Raw genomic sequence first — 20,573 nt, 5'->3', positions numbered from 1 at the left:
TGTCAAGTCTAATTGTGCGAACTATAATGAATTAGTTTTGTTGTCCTCAGGTTCTAGCGCGAGCACATGCTCCAACCAGGCCAGCAGCTCTGGCGGAAGCAGCACCACAGCTAGGCTGGAGAACCCCGGTCCATCATCCTCGAGCAGCGCGTCTTCTGCAGCATCCCCTCCACTATCAGGTAGCTATTCATCTCGCTATAATCGCTTTAAGGTCCATTTGGTTACCAAACTGCTGACAAGCCATTATGATAGGCGGTTCCATGATAAAAAGTGATATAAACCTAACATATGTATCTATTTAATCTAATTTTTGTTTCATCACTTTTTAAAGGTGTGTTAAATTGTCATTGTGATGATTTATCTGGTCACCATGATTGACGTTTTTTGACGGATGTATATTTCTAAATTTAAAAAATAATAGTAATAAAATTTTAAAAAGCAAGCGTTACTTTGAGTAGGTGTCTTACTTTAACTGAGCTTTTCAATATTACCTACCTGCCTGTTAAAAACCGGTTTGGAAAAAGAATTGTCATGTCATGGATTGTGACGTTTCTTTTGACAAATTGTAAAATTCCTTAAATATTGAAGACAATATTAGTGATTTCTAAACGAAAATCTGAAACAGAAAAATCAGAAAAGGAAACGGTCACATCTGGGACATCACAACGGTCACATCTGGGATATTACAATTTGAGGTTTTACTCAATAAAGTTATTCCGAAAAATAAATAAAAGTAAAATTCCTTATTTGAAATTAAAAAATCTTTGTACACATGAAATAAAGTATGGTTTGCAATTAAGTAGATGGGCATAATAAGTTAGAAATTTGATTTTGCATTTATTCTGGCAATAAATTTGTTTGTACTTTCCATTTCCGGTTCAAGGTGGTGACCGTTTTAATGGTTCAGGAAAGATTCTTTTTTTCATGTGAAATCATTGTGTTTGTTTGGACTTTCATATTCCCATTTTTTTATTTATGGTAAGGGGCCGTTCAAATATTATGTAAGAACTATAGGGGGGCAGGGGGGTCTTTGCTTTGCTTATTTTTGATGACATGGGGGGGTGGGGGGGTCGAGATAGTGATTACGTCAGCACTGCTCAGCAGTAGTTATTTTTTTTTTACACATTGGCAACCCACACATTGTCTATGTTTGAAAACCGAATACATATTCGGGGATTCCCACAAATATTTAATATGTTTAGGTACTCTCTTAAAAAACAGAATACATTAACAGAAAAATGCATATAGGTACCAATTTTTACGTAAGCATGGGATGGGGGGGGGGGTAAGAGCTTTGCTTACTTTTGGTGACAAGGGGGAAGAGGGGGTAAATAATTGTAATAAATCTGCTTACGTAATACTTGAACAGCCCCTAACCTACCTGCAGAAAGTTTGCAAAAAGAATTGTAAATGAAATGGGGACGTTTCTTTGGATAAATTTTACAATTTTCTTACAAGTTGTTTACGTAAAACAAAATCAATAATAGTGTTGTTTGTCTGTTCAGCTGGCCATAACGCCCCCGAGCTGACGCCCGTTTGCGTGTACCTCATGTGCCCCGTGGCCCTGCAGATGGACATGGAGGACCCTGTGAGCTGCACCGTCCAATATATGCTGAGGAGCATCACCAACTGCGAGGAGATGGGCTTCAACCAGGCCAGCAAAGCCCTGGTGCCCAGCGTCTTCTCGCTCTGGATGTCCAGTCCGCTATTGGGTAACCTAACATAACCTCCCACAACTTCACCTTCCCATCGCCAACAGGGGTAATCAATATCTCTAAAATAATTACTATCCTTCTTGTATCAGCTTAACTTTTTGATCGCCGACTGCTGCCGATTGTATTTTCATAACAACTTACTTGTTTTTCGCAAAATGATGTTTTTGTAAATAGTACTCACTGTCTTACCAGATAATGTATTTATATATTTATAAAAATAGTGTATAATTTACCCGGAATAGCTAGTTATATCCAGAGAAATGATTTTTTAATAGTATCCTTAAGGATATACCGGCGTACAAGAGGTTAAATATTGAGGTTTTTGTATTTGTATTTTTCGTATGCCTGCTAAACTTATAAACATAGCCTTATGATTATAAAATGCGTACACGCACGGGGTGTGTCTTAGTGACTTCTCTCTTTTGTTAAAAAGTTTGTTTTCCATCTTGGCGTGTCAATGTAACCTAACTTCACCTGAAGTTTTCTATTGCACGTTTACACATGTGCCATTAGGCGCCTGGCGTTACTAAAAATCTCAAGGGTGCCATATTAGGTGTTAGTCATTATCAACGTCTTGTCTCCTTGGTGCTCTAATTGCCCCTGCACAGAGCCGACCCTGATCTTCTGACTTCCAACATTGACAGTGGCATTGTAATTATGCTAAGATTAGGGTTTTCGCCTCCTAGGTTTGACGCGTTGATCCCCCGTCACTCCACAGCCTCCGCGACCTCTCCTGGGCAAGCGTGTTTATCAACTCGCTCATAGTCAGCACGGATTTGGAAAATGTTCGTTAGTAAACAGTGTAACACTGTGCAGGTTTAAATCGGGACATTGTTGTTTTTGTCGGGATAATTTAGTTTAGGGATGGAGAGTTCGATAATGGTGATAATCCCGTCTATCAAGACAGATGGCAACCCCTAGGTATTACGGACTACCTTGAGACATTGCTGAATTTGTAAAAAATAAAATAGGGTTTTTTGAATCATGCCATTTGCCAGTTGTTAGTAAGTAGGTTGTGTGTCTAATTGGACCCACTAGCAGTGCAGAGGTTAGGAGTTATTGTGAAATTTATAATTAGCTTAAGCCCACTTCATTTATATGACAGTAAACACTTAGCGAAAGCCGGTCAATATTTATGTCAGGGATAAATAATAAGATGATATCTAGATTAATTATTCATATTATTTCCTGAATTATTCATATTATTTACCCTTGATAATGTGAAGTGTCGCAAACATACATGCCATGATTCTCAATATGCCCACATGGACAATATAATGGATAGAAAATCTTACTAACAGTTAAGAGTCCACTGGCAATTTCCAATAACGATAATGACTGATTTGTTCTGGAACTTGGATTGCCTTCCATATTTTCCAATCCCCATCAAAATTTCATCAATTAAGGCCATGCACTGCAGTGTGGAACATTCTAAATCGGACAAAACCTTGCAGTCCTTATGCAGATGGCGATAAGATTGAAATTCCCGCCTAACATCAGCCGTCTGTTTTTGAAAGCATGTTTTATTTTATGTTATAAATTTCTGGCAAAAATATTTAAATGTTTTCCAATCATTTTATTAAGAACTTAATTTGTCACATTATACAATAAAATCATCATCAAATTTTCAAACCAAAAACACATGATTTTGCATTACTTCGTATTTACCTTAATCCAAATTTCCATCGCAAAACTTTATCATTTGCGCCTTTGAAATGAAAAAAATTCCTTAACATTCGGCAACCAGGCTTTATACATTGAGCACAGAAAAATAAAAAAAATATAGAATAACTCGGAGTATAATACATTTACCATTTGGGTCAAGTAACAATTCAACTTGTGGGCAAATGAGTCGGGTTCCCACCCAGACATCGCGGGTTCAATCCTCTACTAGCTATGTCGGTCCTTCGTCAAGTAATATTAAATATAATGCCTATAATGGTAGTAGTTTTTCTTCCTTTTTAAATAAAAAATTAAAACAAACTCAACAAAACAGAAACATGTTTTTTATAACGAACAATTTTTTATGATTTAATTTTATGATTATCATTTGTTCAGAACTTCAATTGAAGTCCTACCACAAGCCCTGGGAGATGTGGAGCCACTGGAAGCAGCTCCTTAAGAAGTACAGCCACGGCACCGCCCACCAGCAACTGCGGGACGATCCCATCATTCAGTTCCAGCGGAACGTCTTCTACTCCAGACATGAAGAAGAAAAAATAAAGTAAACAATCCTATCTGTTCACTATCGCTAGTTTTGTAAACAAAAAAAATGTGTGTGACACCTACAAAGAACGCCCCTGTTTGTACAGTGTAAAGGGTTTTGATGCGGGTTAAGGTAGGGGCTGTAAGTAGGGATTTATTAATGTGGGTCTTGTAGAGGCCCGGATTATATGAAGAATGAAAAACAGATGTCCGCCGCTCATTCCACGTATAAGCCAATTTACACAAAACTAGAAAACTTATATCAGAAGTTTCAAACACCATGCATACAGGGTGTAATCAAAATCTTCTAAATCACAAGGCCGGAACACTCAAATTCAAATCAACCTCCTAACTCGCGTGAGATCCTACCAATGTTTTTTGGGTAATTTTTTTTTTTCAATTTATTCTTATTTATTAAAACATTTTAAAATAAAAATTATTTTTTTGGAGGTTCTCCAACAAGTTAGGAGGCCGATTTGATTCAATTTCCCGGCTTTGTGATCTAGGGGGTTGTGGTGTAATAGAACATACCTGTCAGACTTTAACCAGCGATTCCTAAACTTATTTGGAGTTAAAAATAATTTATGTCATTTTGGTCTCGGGTGACATTTTTTTCAATAAAAAAAAAAAATATATATGTCACCACTGGTTAGAACTTTAGGCTATCCCACCTAATATCCTTGAAAGCCGTGAGAATGAGATGGTTCGTTCCGCTTGGTACAACCGCATGATGTTTGGAAACAATACTTATCTAATCTTTGTTCTTATCTTTATTTTATTTCATTCTAAACTTTCTATATTACCAGAAAGTTCCTGAGTAATTAATATTATTAGTATCGCCCTGGTAAAAGATCACTATTTAGAATCGAAACGTTGCTGGACATGGCTTTAGCCATGTTTGATGACCAGATCTGAATAGCCAGGTACTTCCCCACCTTCCTCTACTCAGAGGTGATTGGGATTATTGCGCAGTATTTACATAAAAAAATAATAATTTTTTTGTTTATTGAATTACAATGTCTTTATCTAAATGCTTCTTCAAACATAAATTCTACCGGACATTATCGAAATTCCCCAAAATGTTAAATAATAGCAGTGCTGGGTGGAGTATCAAAAATTTGTTTAGTCCACATGAGTCAGGGTTTAATTTATCCTATCTTCCCTCTGAAAGGATGTATGAATCACAGAATTACATTTGTTACCATTTGCTTCTTTTTAAATTAACACTTTTAGATAGCGGCGCTCATTATCAGTAAATTGACATAATTAATGTGAATCGTCTGTGCGTTTTTCATACAAAACTTCATTTTGAATTTGTGTGTTTTTAATTATTATATATTATACATTAGAAAATTTATTTTTTCTTGATTTTAGAGGCAACTTTGACAATTATTTGTGACATAATAATTAACTACCCTCTATGCAAACAAAGATGAAATCTAAAATAAAAAATGTATTTATAAAGCAATTTGATGGGCTTAAATTTAAATTACACGCAACCAATTTACTTAAACATAAAATCATGAAAAATCGAATTTAAAACACAAATAAATAAAATAGCTCACATCCATAGACATCTAAATTAATAGACTTGCCCTATGTGAAAGACGAACTGGAGGCAAACCACGTGACCAAACTTTTGGCACCAAGAGGTTTTGAGAATGCTTCGAATAAACAACGACATGACTCGTACATTGACCACCGAAGAGCACACATTGAAATAACCAGACCCTGCGCAGAAAATACAGTTCACTAAGGCAAAGGTTTGCAGTGAAGTCCATTGTCAGACTTTTCTGCTCACGATCTGGATGTTAGGTTATTAAATGTAACGTTTTAGTATAGCGACACTAGAATTGAATGAAGTGGGTAAAATAAACAGTTGTAAAAGTTTCAAAACAAGCCCAAATTTTTTTACCCGATTTGGGATTTGCAGTTAAGTTTTTTAAGCAGCTAGCAATTAGCACGCCATTGTAATAAGGACTAGTAATTCTTAAACAGATTTATTTTCGAGAACCGAATACATACTTATATTACAATGCGAGTTGCCTATTTACTGTTGGATACATTTATTGACAAATCACTGAAAAGGGACGGACGCAACGTGTTTTTTTCCCCTTTCCCTAATTGGCTGGTCTATTAATTTTAATTCTCTACGTTCACATCTATTCTATAGCTCAGATATTTGATATAGGTACCTTTTGATTAATAAAACTATTATTCAGTTTGGTTGGATTTCTTGGCCTCAAATTCAAAATTAAGCTTTTTATGAAAAAGGCAACGCAGTTGTTCCTCTTATGAATTAGCTATTCTCAAACGAGAATTTGAAACAATCTAGCAATTGAACCCAGGATCTTTGCTTTGCTGTATCAATCTTTTTGCATAAACTTAAAATTTAAAGTTAAAATAAAAAAAAAATTACATATGTTTATGCAAATAATTTACCACGAACTTTGTTGTGTTTAATGACCAGATCTAAATAGCCAGGTACTTCCCAACCCTCCTCTACCCATCTCCTTCCCTTCCCCACTCCCTTCAGACTTACAACACATCCCATTTCGGGATGCCATAGTTCTACAACTTCCGGACAGTTTGAGCAGTTGGAACAGTAATAAAATAAAATTTATAGTTTCTTGCACTTCTATCTTTAAACATATTTCGCTAATAAGAAACAAAATAAGTTTAAAAAATGTTAATGATGGTTGCTGATGCCTTTAGGTAGGGTCCGCATCTGGCCTTACAAAAGTTCGTTTTTAATTCCCACAGTCAGTACTGACTTCCGCGGTAATTCCCTTTTTTTTATTTGTATTTTTTCATTTGCGGTCAAGAGATAACAATGAAAAGAAATTTTGTGATAACCAGATTTTGCATTGCCGGGATAGCTTACTGACAAATTTATCATTGACAATTTATTTAGTATTTAATTTGAAATAATGGAATAAAGAAGAAGAAATGAAATGCCCTGTCAGCGTGTTTCGTGATCCAAAAGTCTGATCATTATCATTATGTCCGGTCAGTGGCTTAGTTGGCATCGCGTTTGGGTCCCACCCAGGCGTCGTGTGTTCAATTCCTCGACTGGCTAAGTACTCCATTCCAACACAAGCTAAGTTTTCTGCTTACTGTGGTGGGTAGTAGGAAATTTTCAAATATTGTCGGGTTATTCATAATTGGGAAATGTTTGTCATTCTCTTAAAAATAAAAAAAATATTTGTTTTACCATCATTATGAAATTAGAATGAGATGGTGATATACAGGGTTTTCCAATAAGAGGTGTTATTTTGAATAGCCCGCTATTTCAGTAGATGTTACTTTTGAAGCTGTCATTTTTTGACATTTGACAAGTAGAAACTACGCCATTAATAAAAATGGAACGATACACGCTTCAACAATGCATTGAAATTATTAAAATTCACTTGAGTGAATCAAATCATCTTGAGTGATGAGGCCCATTTCCACCTCGGTGGCTTCGTCAACAAGCAAAATTTTCGCATCTGGGGCTCGGAAAACCCAAGAGTTATTGTTGAAAAGCCTCTCTATCCTCATCGTGTGACTGTTTGGTGCGGTTTATGGTCCGGCGGAGTCATTGGACCTTACTTTTTCGAAAATGAGGCTGGAGCAACAGTTACGGTGAATGGATTGCGCTATCGAGAGATGATCAATGATGTTTTATGGCCGGAATTGGATGGTATTGATCTGGACAACATTTACTTTCAACAAGACGGCGCTACGTGCCACACAAGCAACGAAACCATTGATCTTTTACTATTTAATATCAAAATAACACCTCTTATTGGAAAACCCTGTACAATGTCAGACAAGTGTAGAGAGATAAAACACATTCTAAATGAACTAGAGCCAAAAGCTAAGCATTGAAAAGGTCCATTTAAATCTATATGGAAAGCATTTCTAGTGTTCTTCTTTATTCTGTCTTTTATCTATTCTATGTCTTAAAAGAATGGAACAATAAAGTATGTTTTTTAACCTTGTGTAAACATTTTATATTTTTGTTTTACCATAGATTTACAGTGCTTTATTATGCCATTTTATCTGTAAATTTTTAATTTCTCTGCGATTTGCCGATAACGATAACCTCTGATTTAATTAACACAAAAACCTAACAAATCCGTAGAGCTATACAAGTGGTGCGCATAGACTGGATTCAGTATTTTCTGGTCGTTCGGCATTATAGTGTTGGAGGTAAAAAAGTGAAAACCATTTTTCTCTTCTTGTCTCATCTAAATATAGTACATCAATGAACAAAACCGGATTATGAGGGATTCCTCTAATTTTTGTAATCAGAATATTAGCAGTTGATCAGGCTCAGTTCAATACTCAGTGATTAACCAACTTCCTCGTAGTGGTCAAAAGCGTCGGGTTCCCATCCAGGTGTTATGGGTTCAGTTCTCTGCTAGCTAAATCCTTTATCAATGAAAAACTTTCCTCTTACAATGATGGAACAAGGAGGAAATTAAATATATTGCCTGGTTATTTGTAACCTAGGAATGTGCATCTCTCTTATGTCTTATCTACCGACTGTCGCATACGCAATCCTTTGATGGCTATTTCCGTACGCAGATCTCGTATATATGATGCATGAAGTTCACTACAACAAATACATTGGATCAAAATGGTGGGATAGATTGGTTGCCAGCAGTAAAAAGGTGAAAAAAAGAAGTCTGAAGATCAAAAACTATTTATTTCAGGGAAGGGCGTATAATCGAGCTGCTATACGAAGAGGCCCGGGAGCGGGTTATCAAGGGGCGCTACCCTTGCGGCAGTGCCAGGGCTGTGGCTCTGGGGGCCCTGCAGGCCCGCATTCAGCTGGGGCCCTACGACCCCCTCGTTCATACCGCACACTTCTTCAGGTAATTTAAATTATGTAAATTGTTTAACTTTTTGTGTGCCGGGAGTGCCTATCGACCACGAAACATTTGTTCTTGCTTTTCTTTTCGTAAACAGCACCCATTTTCAAATAACAACAAATTTATTGTTAATATTAATTTAACCACTTAATGCTAGGGTTTTTTTTATAAAAAGTGCTAAAAAAAATCAGGTATTTTTACTTTTTATTCAATGTTTATACATTTTTCAATTAAAATATAACAATAATAAAAAGGAAAACACTTTGTTTAAAGTCACTTTATTGAAATTTTTAAAGTCTACCGGTTTCGGTACCTACTGTATAAAAATAACAATGAAAAGAAATGATGATGGTACGGAGGTACCGAAACCGGTAGACTTTAAAAATTTCAATAAAGTGACTTTAAACAAAGTGTTTTCCTTTTTATTATTTAAAATGTCAAGTCACAATGTGTTTGCTTCTTTTGAAAAAATTAAAATATAACAATTTAAGCATATTTAATTTTCCTCATTTACACATGATATTTGTGTAAATTCTAATGGGGCTGATGATCCTGGTTTGTCTGCTTGGATGTCAATCTCAATATTAGTAATAGCACAGCATTGCGGGGTACACGAGTTTTCTATAAATATACAAACACATCATCTGGTAAGACGGTACACTCTACAAAAACATCATTTGGAAAAAACAAGTAAGTTATCACGAAAATAGTGTCAGCCAGAATACAGTGGGCGATTGGCATATTACCCTTGGCACAATGGAGTACTAGATTGTGGGAACATGGCATTTCACGGGTTAAAGACTTTTATCACTTCGATGTTGACTTCCATGCTAGGGTCCTTAATGTGAGCTTTGCAAACATGAAATCAATAAGTATTAATTTTTATTTCTCTTCCAGGCAGCGTCAGAAGGAGTTCCTACCGTCGCACCTGCGCCGCCGCTGGTGGTGGCCGGGCACGGGGGGTGGGGTGGGAGTGGGAGCAGGAGGGAGCAAGGCGGGCGCCGAGGCGCGCTTGCTGGAGCAGTTCAGGCGCGCCCCCGCCGCCGCACCGCCGCGCAAGCTCATGCGCAAGTACCTGGAGCTGTGTTGGCCGCTGCCCTTCTACGGGTACCATTTTGTCTATTTCCGTGATACTTAGATAATATTATAATGAGGGACAAAAAAATAATTTTAGAATTAATTTGAAAATTACTTACAAGCGAAAACTTCTCAACTTCTTAAAAACTTGATAGCATAACCATAACCACGAAACCTGTTTCCTCCATAATTTTGTTTTTGATTTAAGACTAAAATACCAGAGCTTAACTGAATGATTTTTTGTTTTTGATTTAAGACTAAAATACCAGAGCTTAATTGAATGATATTTTGTTTATGATTTAAGACTAAAATACCGGAGATTAACTGAATGATATTTTGTTTTGATTTAAGACTAAAATACCAGAGCTTAATTGAATGATATTTTGTTTTGATTTAAGACTAAAATACCAGAGCTTAACTGAATGATATTTTGTTTTGATTGAAGACTAAAATACCAGAGCTTAATTGAATGATATTTTGTTTATGATTTAAGACTAAAATACCAGAGCTTAACTGTATGATATTTTTTTTATCGAAAAGTATGGCATGTCTGTTTTTTTAATTTTTTTGCTTCTCTTTATAAAATGTAGGCCGCAAATGTTGCCGTAGTCCCGGAGAGTCACGTACGTAATCGACGAAAATCTTCCGTCTCACACGTCTTGTATGAAAACGAAAAAGAAAAGATACTAGAACGAAAACATCACGTACAACCTCTCTCTGGGACTAGTATATTGATGATTTTAGAGGCAATTATTTGTGACTAAATGGAAGAGTATTGTGATTTATTATTCTGTTTCTAAAAACTATCACAAATGAAATTGGCTGCAAATTTGCATTGGTATTTTTTATTTTTTTTTATAGTGTATACCTCACAAGAGTCCCAACTGCTCCCGTCTGGAGCCAGTGAGACTATGGCATCCCCAATTGGGGGATGTTGTGAGGCTGAAGGTAAGTGGGGAAGGGAAAGAGGAAGGTGGGGAAGTACCTGGCTATTCAGATCTAGTCACTAAACACGGCTAAAGCCATTTGGAGCAACGTTTCAATTCTGAATGGTGGTCTTACACCAGGGCGATACTGGTAGTATCTTCCACTCTGGAACGTGCCGCAAATATACTATATATTATTTAATTAATTTGTAACAAAAAGCTTTTTATTTTTCATCATAGTACAGGGTTTTATCAGAGCAACAGTTACGGTGAATGGATTGCGCTATCGAGAGATGATTAATGATTTTTTATGGCCGGAATTGGATGGTATTGATCTGGACAACGTTTACTTTCAACAAGACGGCGCTATGTGCCACACAAGCAACGAAATCATTGATCTTCTACGATTGAATATCAAAATAACACCTCTTATTGGAAAACCTTGTATTTCCAAAGCAGCTGTAGTGAGGTTTTTTGAAAAATGTCTTCTATTTAGTTACAAATGTGTATTGCCAAATTTGCCTCTAAAATTATCATGTTTTGTGACATATGTTTTATAATTAATGACAAAAATCGGCCAAAGAATATAATTTCTTGTTCTTTCCATTTTCAGGGCAGCATTCTTCCAAGGACAAGTGGAGCAGCCTGTGCGAGGGCTGATCAGCCTCATCACCCATCAGGACATCGCCGTTCTAGTGGCCATCAATGCCACGGGAGTCTATGTTATAGATGAGTGTGAATGCGTAAGTTTGCATTGTATAATATATCATCGGAGGTTCCACGACAAAACAAAACATCGAAGAAAAGTGAAGGAAAAAAAAAACTTAACCTAACCTAAAATAAAACATGTTATACAGTTACACATTCAGTTTACTTGCGATGGGACTGTACAGATAAATCTGTAACCGAGCGTGTGCATGACAAAGACTGCAGTTTTTGAACTGTACAGTCCAACTGAAATCAATTAAAAAATCGATTAAATAAAACTGTATTACAGTGAACTGCGCATGCGTGTCTGTTAACCAGTTAACTGGCAGTTCCGTCAGTCAGCCAGTCAGTGAACAAGCAAGTGAAGGTAAAAAGACAAAATTACCCCGATAGAACCAAAAGAGAAGCAGCTTACAAAGGTCGATTAGTAAATTGGAAGAAATAGAGCCTCAAGTAAATAACAAATCATTTGATAAAAAAATTAACAACCTGCTGTACTTAAAAAGAACAAGGTGGTGGCATAAAAATCTGGTTCGGGTGTAGAAGATATTTGTGAACCGAAGTTATGGTACTGATCACAAGATGCAGTTCTACTGACACATCAGACCATACTGCCTGATCTCACAGTTTAACTGAGCGTGTTCGGGTACAACGGCAATGCTGTCAGACTGAACAGTTTTAACCGTATCGCACAGATAAAACTGAGTGAGTGTAGCATGCTAGCATGTAGTATGTTGGGCAAAATCCTATTTTGACTGAATCTTATAATGAATTCATACTAATTCTTCTTGAGTCATTACCTAATCGCTGATGATCGTTACCACTCCCGAGTTGCCCTGATGAACCTGGCTCTTCCACTTCTCACAGTTCTGCTTTGCTTTGAGAGCCGTGGACACCGAATGCCTGTGATATTAAAGCAATCCAACAAATATCTACAATCTACATCTATCAATAGGCCTCTGTGATTCTTCCCTCCTACAAAATGGGTATATTCAAGACCCAGGTTCATCCTAATTTGCCACAAAAAGACCCTCAAACAGTGTCCCCAAATATAACCTATGCCCTATAAGAAATTATTTGTCTCCAGTGTGGAGTTAATGTTAAAAAAATATTTTTGTTTTTTATAGTATAGTGATATGTACATCACAAGAGCACCGTCGAGTTTCACTCACTTGCTCCGTTGCATTGCTGCTAGCTCCTTAGAGCAGGCTCCATTAAAATACCTGTGGAACAGACTCAGCATGCCTACACTGCGTCATTGCATCAGAGATGATCATTGATCTTCCTTCTTGAAGTTTCTTCTCCTGCCTTCCAAATACATTTTAATATATTGCATTCCTGATAATGATTGATAACTCCCTTTGTATTGGTCATTGTTCCAGACAATGCTTCTGGGCCTGCGCTACGAAGAGATGTCCTGGGAGTACGCTAGGCCGTCCAACGAGGCCAACGAAGATTGCCTGCCGTGTTTGTTCTTGCAATTCATGGTCGTGGAGAATGGATTGAGGGTCACCAAGATATTACAGGCAAGTAACTTTTCTCTAAATAACACATTGATATTACTAATAAGGCTCTATTGGTGTTATATACAAGTTGTGTCGGAACGTGTCTGACAAACTTTAATTTATGATTCCTGGGTTCATTTGGATGCAGCAAAACAGACAGTGCAGTTTTGAAGGGTTTTTAAAACAAAACGGCGCAACTTTTATTTTTTTTTTTTTTAATTTTTTTTTTTACTATCAATATAAAGTTTTTTTACAGGTTTTTCTTTTCGATGTCTGTCTCACTAGGATAAACCTGTGTCGAGACAAACTTACATAAGTGGGGTTTATTTTATTTTATTCGGTATATTATGCCGTTGAATGCATGCAGTCCTGAAGATGACATCAGAAAGACGATGGCCTCCAGCAGCAGTACATTGATGAAGGTGATTTCTAAAGTTTTCGGCCGCATTTTAGCGGCGATTTCCTCCTGAATTCTCTGTATGTATTAGACTCAGACAGTAGCAATTTGGTAGCTTGCCTACTCATAATAATATAGATATTATCTCTACTTGTTCTAAATACAGTGATGCTGATGCAGATTCATACTTCACTTCCTCTGTATTCGACTCAGACAGTAGCAATTTGTTGGCTTGCCTACTTGTAATAATATAGATATAATTAATAATGTAAGGTTAGGTTCACTTTGGTTTGTGGTCTTCCTCTGTAACCCGGATTTTCTCCAGGACTATCAAAAATTAGTGACTTTATTTTAGGAACACGGCAAACCACACCCAATATTAGAGCTCAGCACCAATATCCTTCAGGGATTCCTAGAAATTCAAATAGAAAAGCCTTCAAGTCCAATTCACCAGTCCATGTTTATTACTTTATGATTATAAAGGATGCTATACGCTGAAATATCTAATTTCGTGTACACCAGATGGCCTGGTAAACTATGTTTCATGTGGCTATGGTGGTCGTACGTCTGAGATTATTGAGAATTATTATTAATGGAATCATTTGTTTAGTGTTGAGTACCTCATATAAGTTTCACTAATACAAACACGCAAAATGTCCCGCCACCTCACTAAATCTATTACTATAAATGAGGTGGTTAGTGCATGGGACATTTTTGTACCAATGCCGTGAGATGTGAGGTGGCGAGGTGGTTGGTGCATTGGCACCAAATCAATACATTTCGAGTATGGAACAGTTAAGGAGGTAGCTCAACATGGCATAATACCCCAAAAATAAATCACTACAATACTATAATAAATAAATGCATTTATTATGCTTTGTTTTCAGGTGTTTTCAAGGCAGGCACTATTGATGGAAACTCTAATACTCCATTTTGTTGGGGAATTCAAGAAGAGGGTGGCAGCAGAAGATGGGCAAAGGGCAGAGTCTCCCCAACAATATGATTACCAGAATTCTCCAGGTAATAATTATGTCTTGTTTTGTTTTTGTGAATACCTCACAAGGGTCGTAAGAAAATACCTGGCTATTCAGATCTAGTCACTAAACACGCCTAAAGCCATTTTAAGGAAAGCTTCCTTGGTCGATGGGAAAGACTCTTGACTACCAATCCGAAGGTCGCTGGTTCAAATCCCGACGTACGCAACTAAATTTTATTTCATCAATTTGTTATTTCATCAATTTGTTATTTGATAATTTATTCATTTAAAACAATAAATAGTATTCTTGTGGCACATTCAAGAGTGGAAGATACTCTCAGTATCACCCTGGTGTAATTCTACCATTCAGTATTGAAACGTTGCTTGAAATTGGTTTAGCCGTTTTTGGTGACCAGATCCATATAGCCAGGTACTCCTCCACCTTTGTCTTCCCCTCCCCACTACCTTCAGCCTCACAAAATATCCCAATCATGGATGCCATAGTCTGACTGGTTCCAGACGGTTTGAAACAGTTGGGACTCTTGTGCGGTAAAAGCAATCGATTCTGAATGGTGTGCTCTAACCAGGCCGATACCGAGAATATGTACTACTCCCTAATGTTTATACACGGTGTCAGTAAACTCGTAGTATAGGTGGGAGACTCTTGAATCTGCATCATATTTGGATTTGATTTTGTGTTATAACAGTTTTCGATTTAAGCTTTCGTTTTCGATTGAGTCTTGTACTGCGAGTTTCCAGACACCGTGTATATATTTAAAAAAAAAGTTAAATAACACATAATTTCAATTAAATCTGTTCTTAAATTATGCAACCTCTACATCCGAAACCAAGGATCTTACCAGCTCGTTCAAAAACTTTAAAGAAAGTAAAGTCAGTCGGGGGAAGTGCATCTACGAGGTATGTCCGTCCGTGGGGTGTGTGTGTCTATCAGGTTTTACAAGACAACTAGGCAATTTGTATCTATGTCCACCTAAGCGATTTTTGGCATATGGCAAATTTGCAAAAACGTTTTGAGCGATCGTTTGTCATAATGTGCCAAATTTATAAAAATATGAGATTAGAACGCGTTTTTTAGTTAGAACTCATTCTTGCTAGTTAAAACTAGTTTTATCTAGTGAGAATGAGTGCCAAGTAAAAACGAATTTTTACTCTAACATCTATATCACTTGCATACATCACTCGGGTAGATATACTAAACCATTCATAGTTTATTAGTGCTAGATGGCTCTGTGCGTGCCAATTTTATTCTGATACCCATTTTATTTTCATGGTAATAGTTTCTATAGTAAAACCCTATATATTTGCTTGTTTATAATTATATCGCGAAACCACAAGAGCTGGAATATAAAGTCCATTTCCTTTTAACATGTTCATTATATTTACATTTCTGTGTTTATTATGAAAAATATATGATAGGAAGATGCACTTGCCCCATTTCATGGGGTATGTGCGTCTAGGTGATCGCTTTTACTAAAAGTTTGGTTATCATATCTCTATCTAATCATATCTCAAAAGCACACTGAATTTGCCCCTACACACTTGATAATTGAATCCAACTTGTTTATTTATATGTCGCACTTCCCGCGAATGACCTTACCTACCTTAAATATTATTTTGATATGTTCTTCTTTCAAGAAAATTATACTAATGATTCTAAACGAAACATGAAACAGAACAAGACACAAAAAATTAAAAAGGTAACACTCTCAACTGGGAATCGAATCCAGCACCTCTGTTTTACCGGGACCACGCCTGAACCAACTCGGCCATTAAAAAATTAACAGAGATTCTGGGTTCGATTCCCAGTTGAGACTGTCCAGTTGATTATTTTATTTTTCTGTGTCTTGTTCTGTTTCATGTTTCATTTAGATTTATTAGTATTATCTGCTTCTTCAATGATTAATATTACATAACCATCAAAAGTTATTCCAATAAAATTGTTATTTTTCTATTCATATTTACAGTGGGGGTGGAGGGAGGCGGCGACATGGATTCCCCCGCCCGGCGGTTAGCAAACAAAACGGCGAGACTTTCGCTGGCCACTTTCGACGAGAGAGGACTCGCCCTGGGACACGCCGGCTCATGGAGACTGGCATATTAGAGACGAGGCATGTCTCACTCAACTTCTGTACATCTCCAAACTTTGATATTTTATTGTTTTATTGACAAATAAGTTAAGTTAAATTTAATGAATAATGTGTCGTCAGCATTCTTCACCCATATTACTCCAAATAGTATCAATGCATAGCGACACCCCACTTTTCTATCTACCTACACGTTCTTTGATACTCCGTGCAGTTTGGTTGTAGCTCGGCTACAGTCGGCAAGCTTCCAATATCACATCTCCTTTTGTTTCTATTATCTATGAACTCATTCCATATAGATATGTTTTATCGTAAAGACTGCAAAGTTGGTAATGAATGGAGGTAATGCTTTGATGGTTTTGTTACATAACACACTGTGTAAGTCCATGGAAATTATTTATTGTTTATTGTGGTATTTTAAGTAGGTACATAGTTATCTATGTCCTAATACAATCCTTATATACATATACATATAATTATAGTAACACATTTAAAATGAATCAATCACATATTTACGTAATTTAATTTTAAATGTTTTTATGTTTTCTCCTGATTTTATTTCTTCTGGTAGCTCTCCAAATATCTTCAACGCTCCGTACATCAATGACTTTTGACTCTGTGTTTTTTTCCTGAAGGGGAGTCTCAATTCATTTCTTTTCCTCGTCTCATGTCTCAAATTAATGGTAAAATTAGGATAGGTTTCTGAAAACCTGACAGGTTTGATTTTTTTTTTAATGCGAGTACCACTCAAGAGTGCCAATTACTTGGAACCGGTGGAACTATGGCATCCCCAATTGGGGTATGTTGTAAGACTGAAGGTAGTGGGGAAGAGAAGGAGATGGGAAAGGGGAAGTACCCGGCATTTCAAGTAATGTTTCAATTCTGAATGGTGGTTTTTCACCAGGGCAAACCACCAGTCTTTCATCACATAAAAAAAGAGAGAAGAAGAGAATTCTATGGAAATACGTTCCGTCATCTGAATCAGAACTCTTAAACAATTAAAAAAGTTATAGTTTGAATAATTTAGTCAAAAGGCAACACCGCGAATATGATAATATTATAGAATCTAGAATCTTCGAGACTTCTAGTACGGGCCGTATGTACTTATTTTGTATTACATGTTGCCCCCAAAAACAAGGATTCTAACAAATATCCGGCATTCTGTGTATGAACATTAAGGAGAATTAGCTTATGAATCGAATAGCATTAAAGCATCACTTTTGAATAAACCGTCGCACATTTGGTGTTTTATGCTGAATGACGATATATTGTAAGCTCTCTGTTAAATTTTGAACAAAGTTGTTTAGTAATGTTAAGATTTTTACTCCTTGAGAGATCTGATATTATATTATAACTCTTTTGTCACATTTTTAACCTTTAGGCCCTCCTCCCACAGGGATATGCAAGTAACCGATACTCAACGATTTAAGTACCTCATCTTCACAAAGGTTTTTACACAGCACACGCTGCTGATGTTTTGTAAACTCGTCGGAGACGCCAATCTCACGCGACGTTGAGACTTTAAACATGGCGTTACTTGTGTCAGACATGTTGTAATATACTTGAAATCAATGCTAGGAAAAAACAGTCAACAAAGAATGACTGGATATAAAAATGAAAACTACAGCAACTTTTTGGTTGTGAGTGAGGTTATGAAATCATTCTAGTTTTGACGTTTCCAGAATTCAACAATAATAGGTGGCGATGCGGGTCTCGTGATTTCAGTAGCACAAGATGTTTGTGACGCGAGTACACTACATGAGTATCGGATACTTGCGCCTCCCTGTGGAAAAAGGGCCTCGTTGATTATATATATATATTCTAATTAAAAGCCATAATGAACACAAACAACTAGTCAATACATGATATGTGAATCTCATAAATTAAAGAGACTTTATTTAAAAATTGTACATAATTGTTGTGATATGTAATTTCATAGGATATTAATTTACATCCAAAATATATACATGTGGAATATTTTTTGTTCAAGTGGAAGGATGAATATAACCTCCTGTTATGAAATTTAAAAAAAAAGTTGATGTTATAACATTGTTTTTTTAATAAATTATAGAGTTTATCTAAATTTAATGTCTTGTGGAAAATTATTTGTGTTAATTCGGTAATAATATAAAAACTAGCAGATAAAAACCCGCTCCGTGGGTTTTATGCTGCTGGGCTCTATGGGCGGCACTTGGTTGGGCTTCGCCCAGTTAAGTTTCAGTTTAGATTATGACAATATAGCGCCCCTGAGGTGATATCTCACAAAAGCGGCGCTATACAAATTGTCCAATAAATATAATGTTCACATTTTATTGCGTACATATGCATTGATATACAACGGAAATAGATAAAATAATGTAATCTTATTAAACTTTATTTCAAACACAAATAACTTTGTTTACATCACTTTATTATATACAACCTCTACATGTTTTCATGAACGAAGTTCACCTCATCAGGAGTAAGTATACTCCGAGGTCAAAAATGGAGGGAGGGGTTAGAGTGGGCGGGGTTTATCAGAATTAGGAATTACAATATTGTTAGACAGGAAAGACCAGTTGAGTGGGAAAATATTTAAAAGAGAGTTTATTGAAAAAAAAATCTTAAAAAATTATATCTGCTTTTATATTAACATGTTTTCTAATTTCTAAACATATAAATTATTTATTTGCGATGCTTTATATCCTGTTTAAAGTATTTTAAGACCTGAAAACACAAATAGCATATAACCATAAAACAATATATTCATAAAACAAATAGCATTTAATAATGGTTATTCTAATAAATTGATAGTTGAAATACTAAATAAAAAAATTAAACATGATCTCTTCAAATGGTATATTTACCCTATTTCTAAAGATAGAAATAAACAATGACGTAGAATTCTATTTGTGGATAAAGATATTTCCAAAATTATAAATAAAAAAACATTCCTGGTACTATTCAACCGGCATTTTACACTACTAACAAAATGAAGAAATATATTCTTAATAATAAAGATAATCAAACTAAAAAATCGGGAGTTTATAAACTCAATTGGGATGATTGAAATTTCTTTTACAAAGGTAGAACCAATAGAAACTTTGAAGTCAGAACTAAAGAACATCTCGGAGCTCTAAATGGAAATAGTGAATCTGAGTTTGATCATCTTTTGAATAATGATCACACTTGTTAAAAATTCAGGTTTTAAAATACTTCACACAGGATATAAAGCATCGCAAATAAATAATTTTGAAATTTTATAAATAAGAAAACATGTCAACGTAAAATCAGATATAATTAGTAAGCAAAAAAAATTATAAACCCTCTTTTGAATATTTTCGCACTCAACTGGTCTTTCCCGTCTAACGATATTGTAATTCCTAATTCTGATAAACTCCGCCCACTCTTACCCCTCCCCCCTACTTCCACTTCTTCTTTCCAATTGTAATCTATATTTAATTTTTGACTTCAATGTATACTTACTCCTGATGAGGTGAACTTCATTCATGTAACATGTAGAGGTTGTATGTAATTAAGTGATGTAAACAAAGTTATTTATGTTTTAATAACATAAATAATGCCATCACAAAGTGATAAGCTTCCAAAAGAAATCTTCTTATTTAACGCTTGTTAATGGTCAAGTAATTTTGCGTATTGTTAGCTGCATTTAAATATTCGCGCCAGTCATTTGGTTCGTTCTTATACCGCCAGAGGGGCAGAGTGGTCGAATTTTGCCGGCAGACCCCCTATTAGGGATTTACCCGAAACACACGATTTGAATTCGACCAATCAGAGGGCCTAGATCGTCCAGACGCAAGCTTAATAATACTATCAGATTACTAACAATAAAATGTTACTACATAAATTCATAAACAATGTTAAAGTCATAAATACTAAAAATTCACTACAACAGTTGTTGGCTCTTGTAAGATTCATTTTTACATTTTAGTATGTTATAACCATTAAACAAGGCAAAGCCCATGTTAGCCTGTTGATTGTGGCCGCATTAACAATTGATATTATAAGAAAGCGCAGCACCAGATCTGCCATACGTTTGTACATCAGGGCCGTAACCGTGCTGGCACAATTGGAGCAGTCAGCTCCGGACCTCGACTTGC

The 20,573-nt window shown here is 36.0% G+C and overlaps 1 protein-coding gene across 1 annotated transcript in view; it reads left to right on the top strand.

Annotated features, from left to right (window-relative positions):
- The window catches only part of Bili (FERM domain-containing protein 8 Bili), a 106,783-nt gene extending 88,302 nt beyond the window's left edge, over window positions 1–18,481 (top strand). The window contains exons 3-11 of the mRNA XM_089640942.1: window positions 51–179; window positions 1,506–1,712; window positions 3,774–3,939; window positions 8,621–8,782; window positions 9,677–9,886; window positions 11,396–11,525; window positions 12,873–13,016; window positions 14,280–14,412; window positions 16,354–18,481. Coding sequence (XP_089497068.1) covers window positions 51–179; window positions 1,506–1,712; window positions 3,774–3,939; window positions 8,621–8,782; window positions 9,677–9,886; window positions 11,396–11,525; window positions 12,873–13,016; window positions 14,280–14,412; window positions 16,354–16,490 — 1,418 coding nt within the window. The 3' untranslated portion in view covers window positions 16,491–18,481. The remainder of the gene's footprint in view (window positions 1–50; window positions 180–1,505; window positions 1,713–3,773; window positions 3,940–8,620; window positions 8,783–9,676; window positions 9,887–11,395; window positions 11,526–12,872; window positions 13,017–14,279; window positions 14,413–16,353) is intronic.
- The last annotated feature ends 2,092 nt before the right edge of the window (window positions 18,482–20,573 follow it).

The sequence above is a fragment of the Hesperophylax consimilis genome, chromosome 16 (assembly GCF_061612785.1).
Source record: "Hesperophylax consimilis isolate HC1 chromosome 16, BYU_Hcon_1.0, whole genome shotgun sequence".
NCBI classification, from domain to species: Eukaryota; Metazoa; Arthropoda; class Insecta; order Trichoptera; family Limnephilidae; genus Hesperophylax; species Hesperophylax consimilis.
The sequence above is the reverse complement of the archived record's forward strand: the minus strand, read 5'-3'. Positions and strand labels throughout refer to the sequence as shown.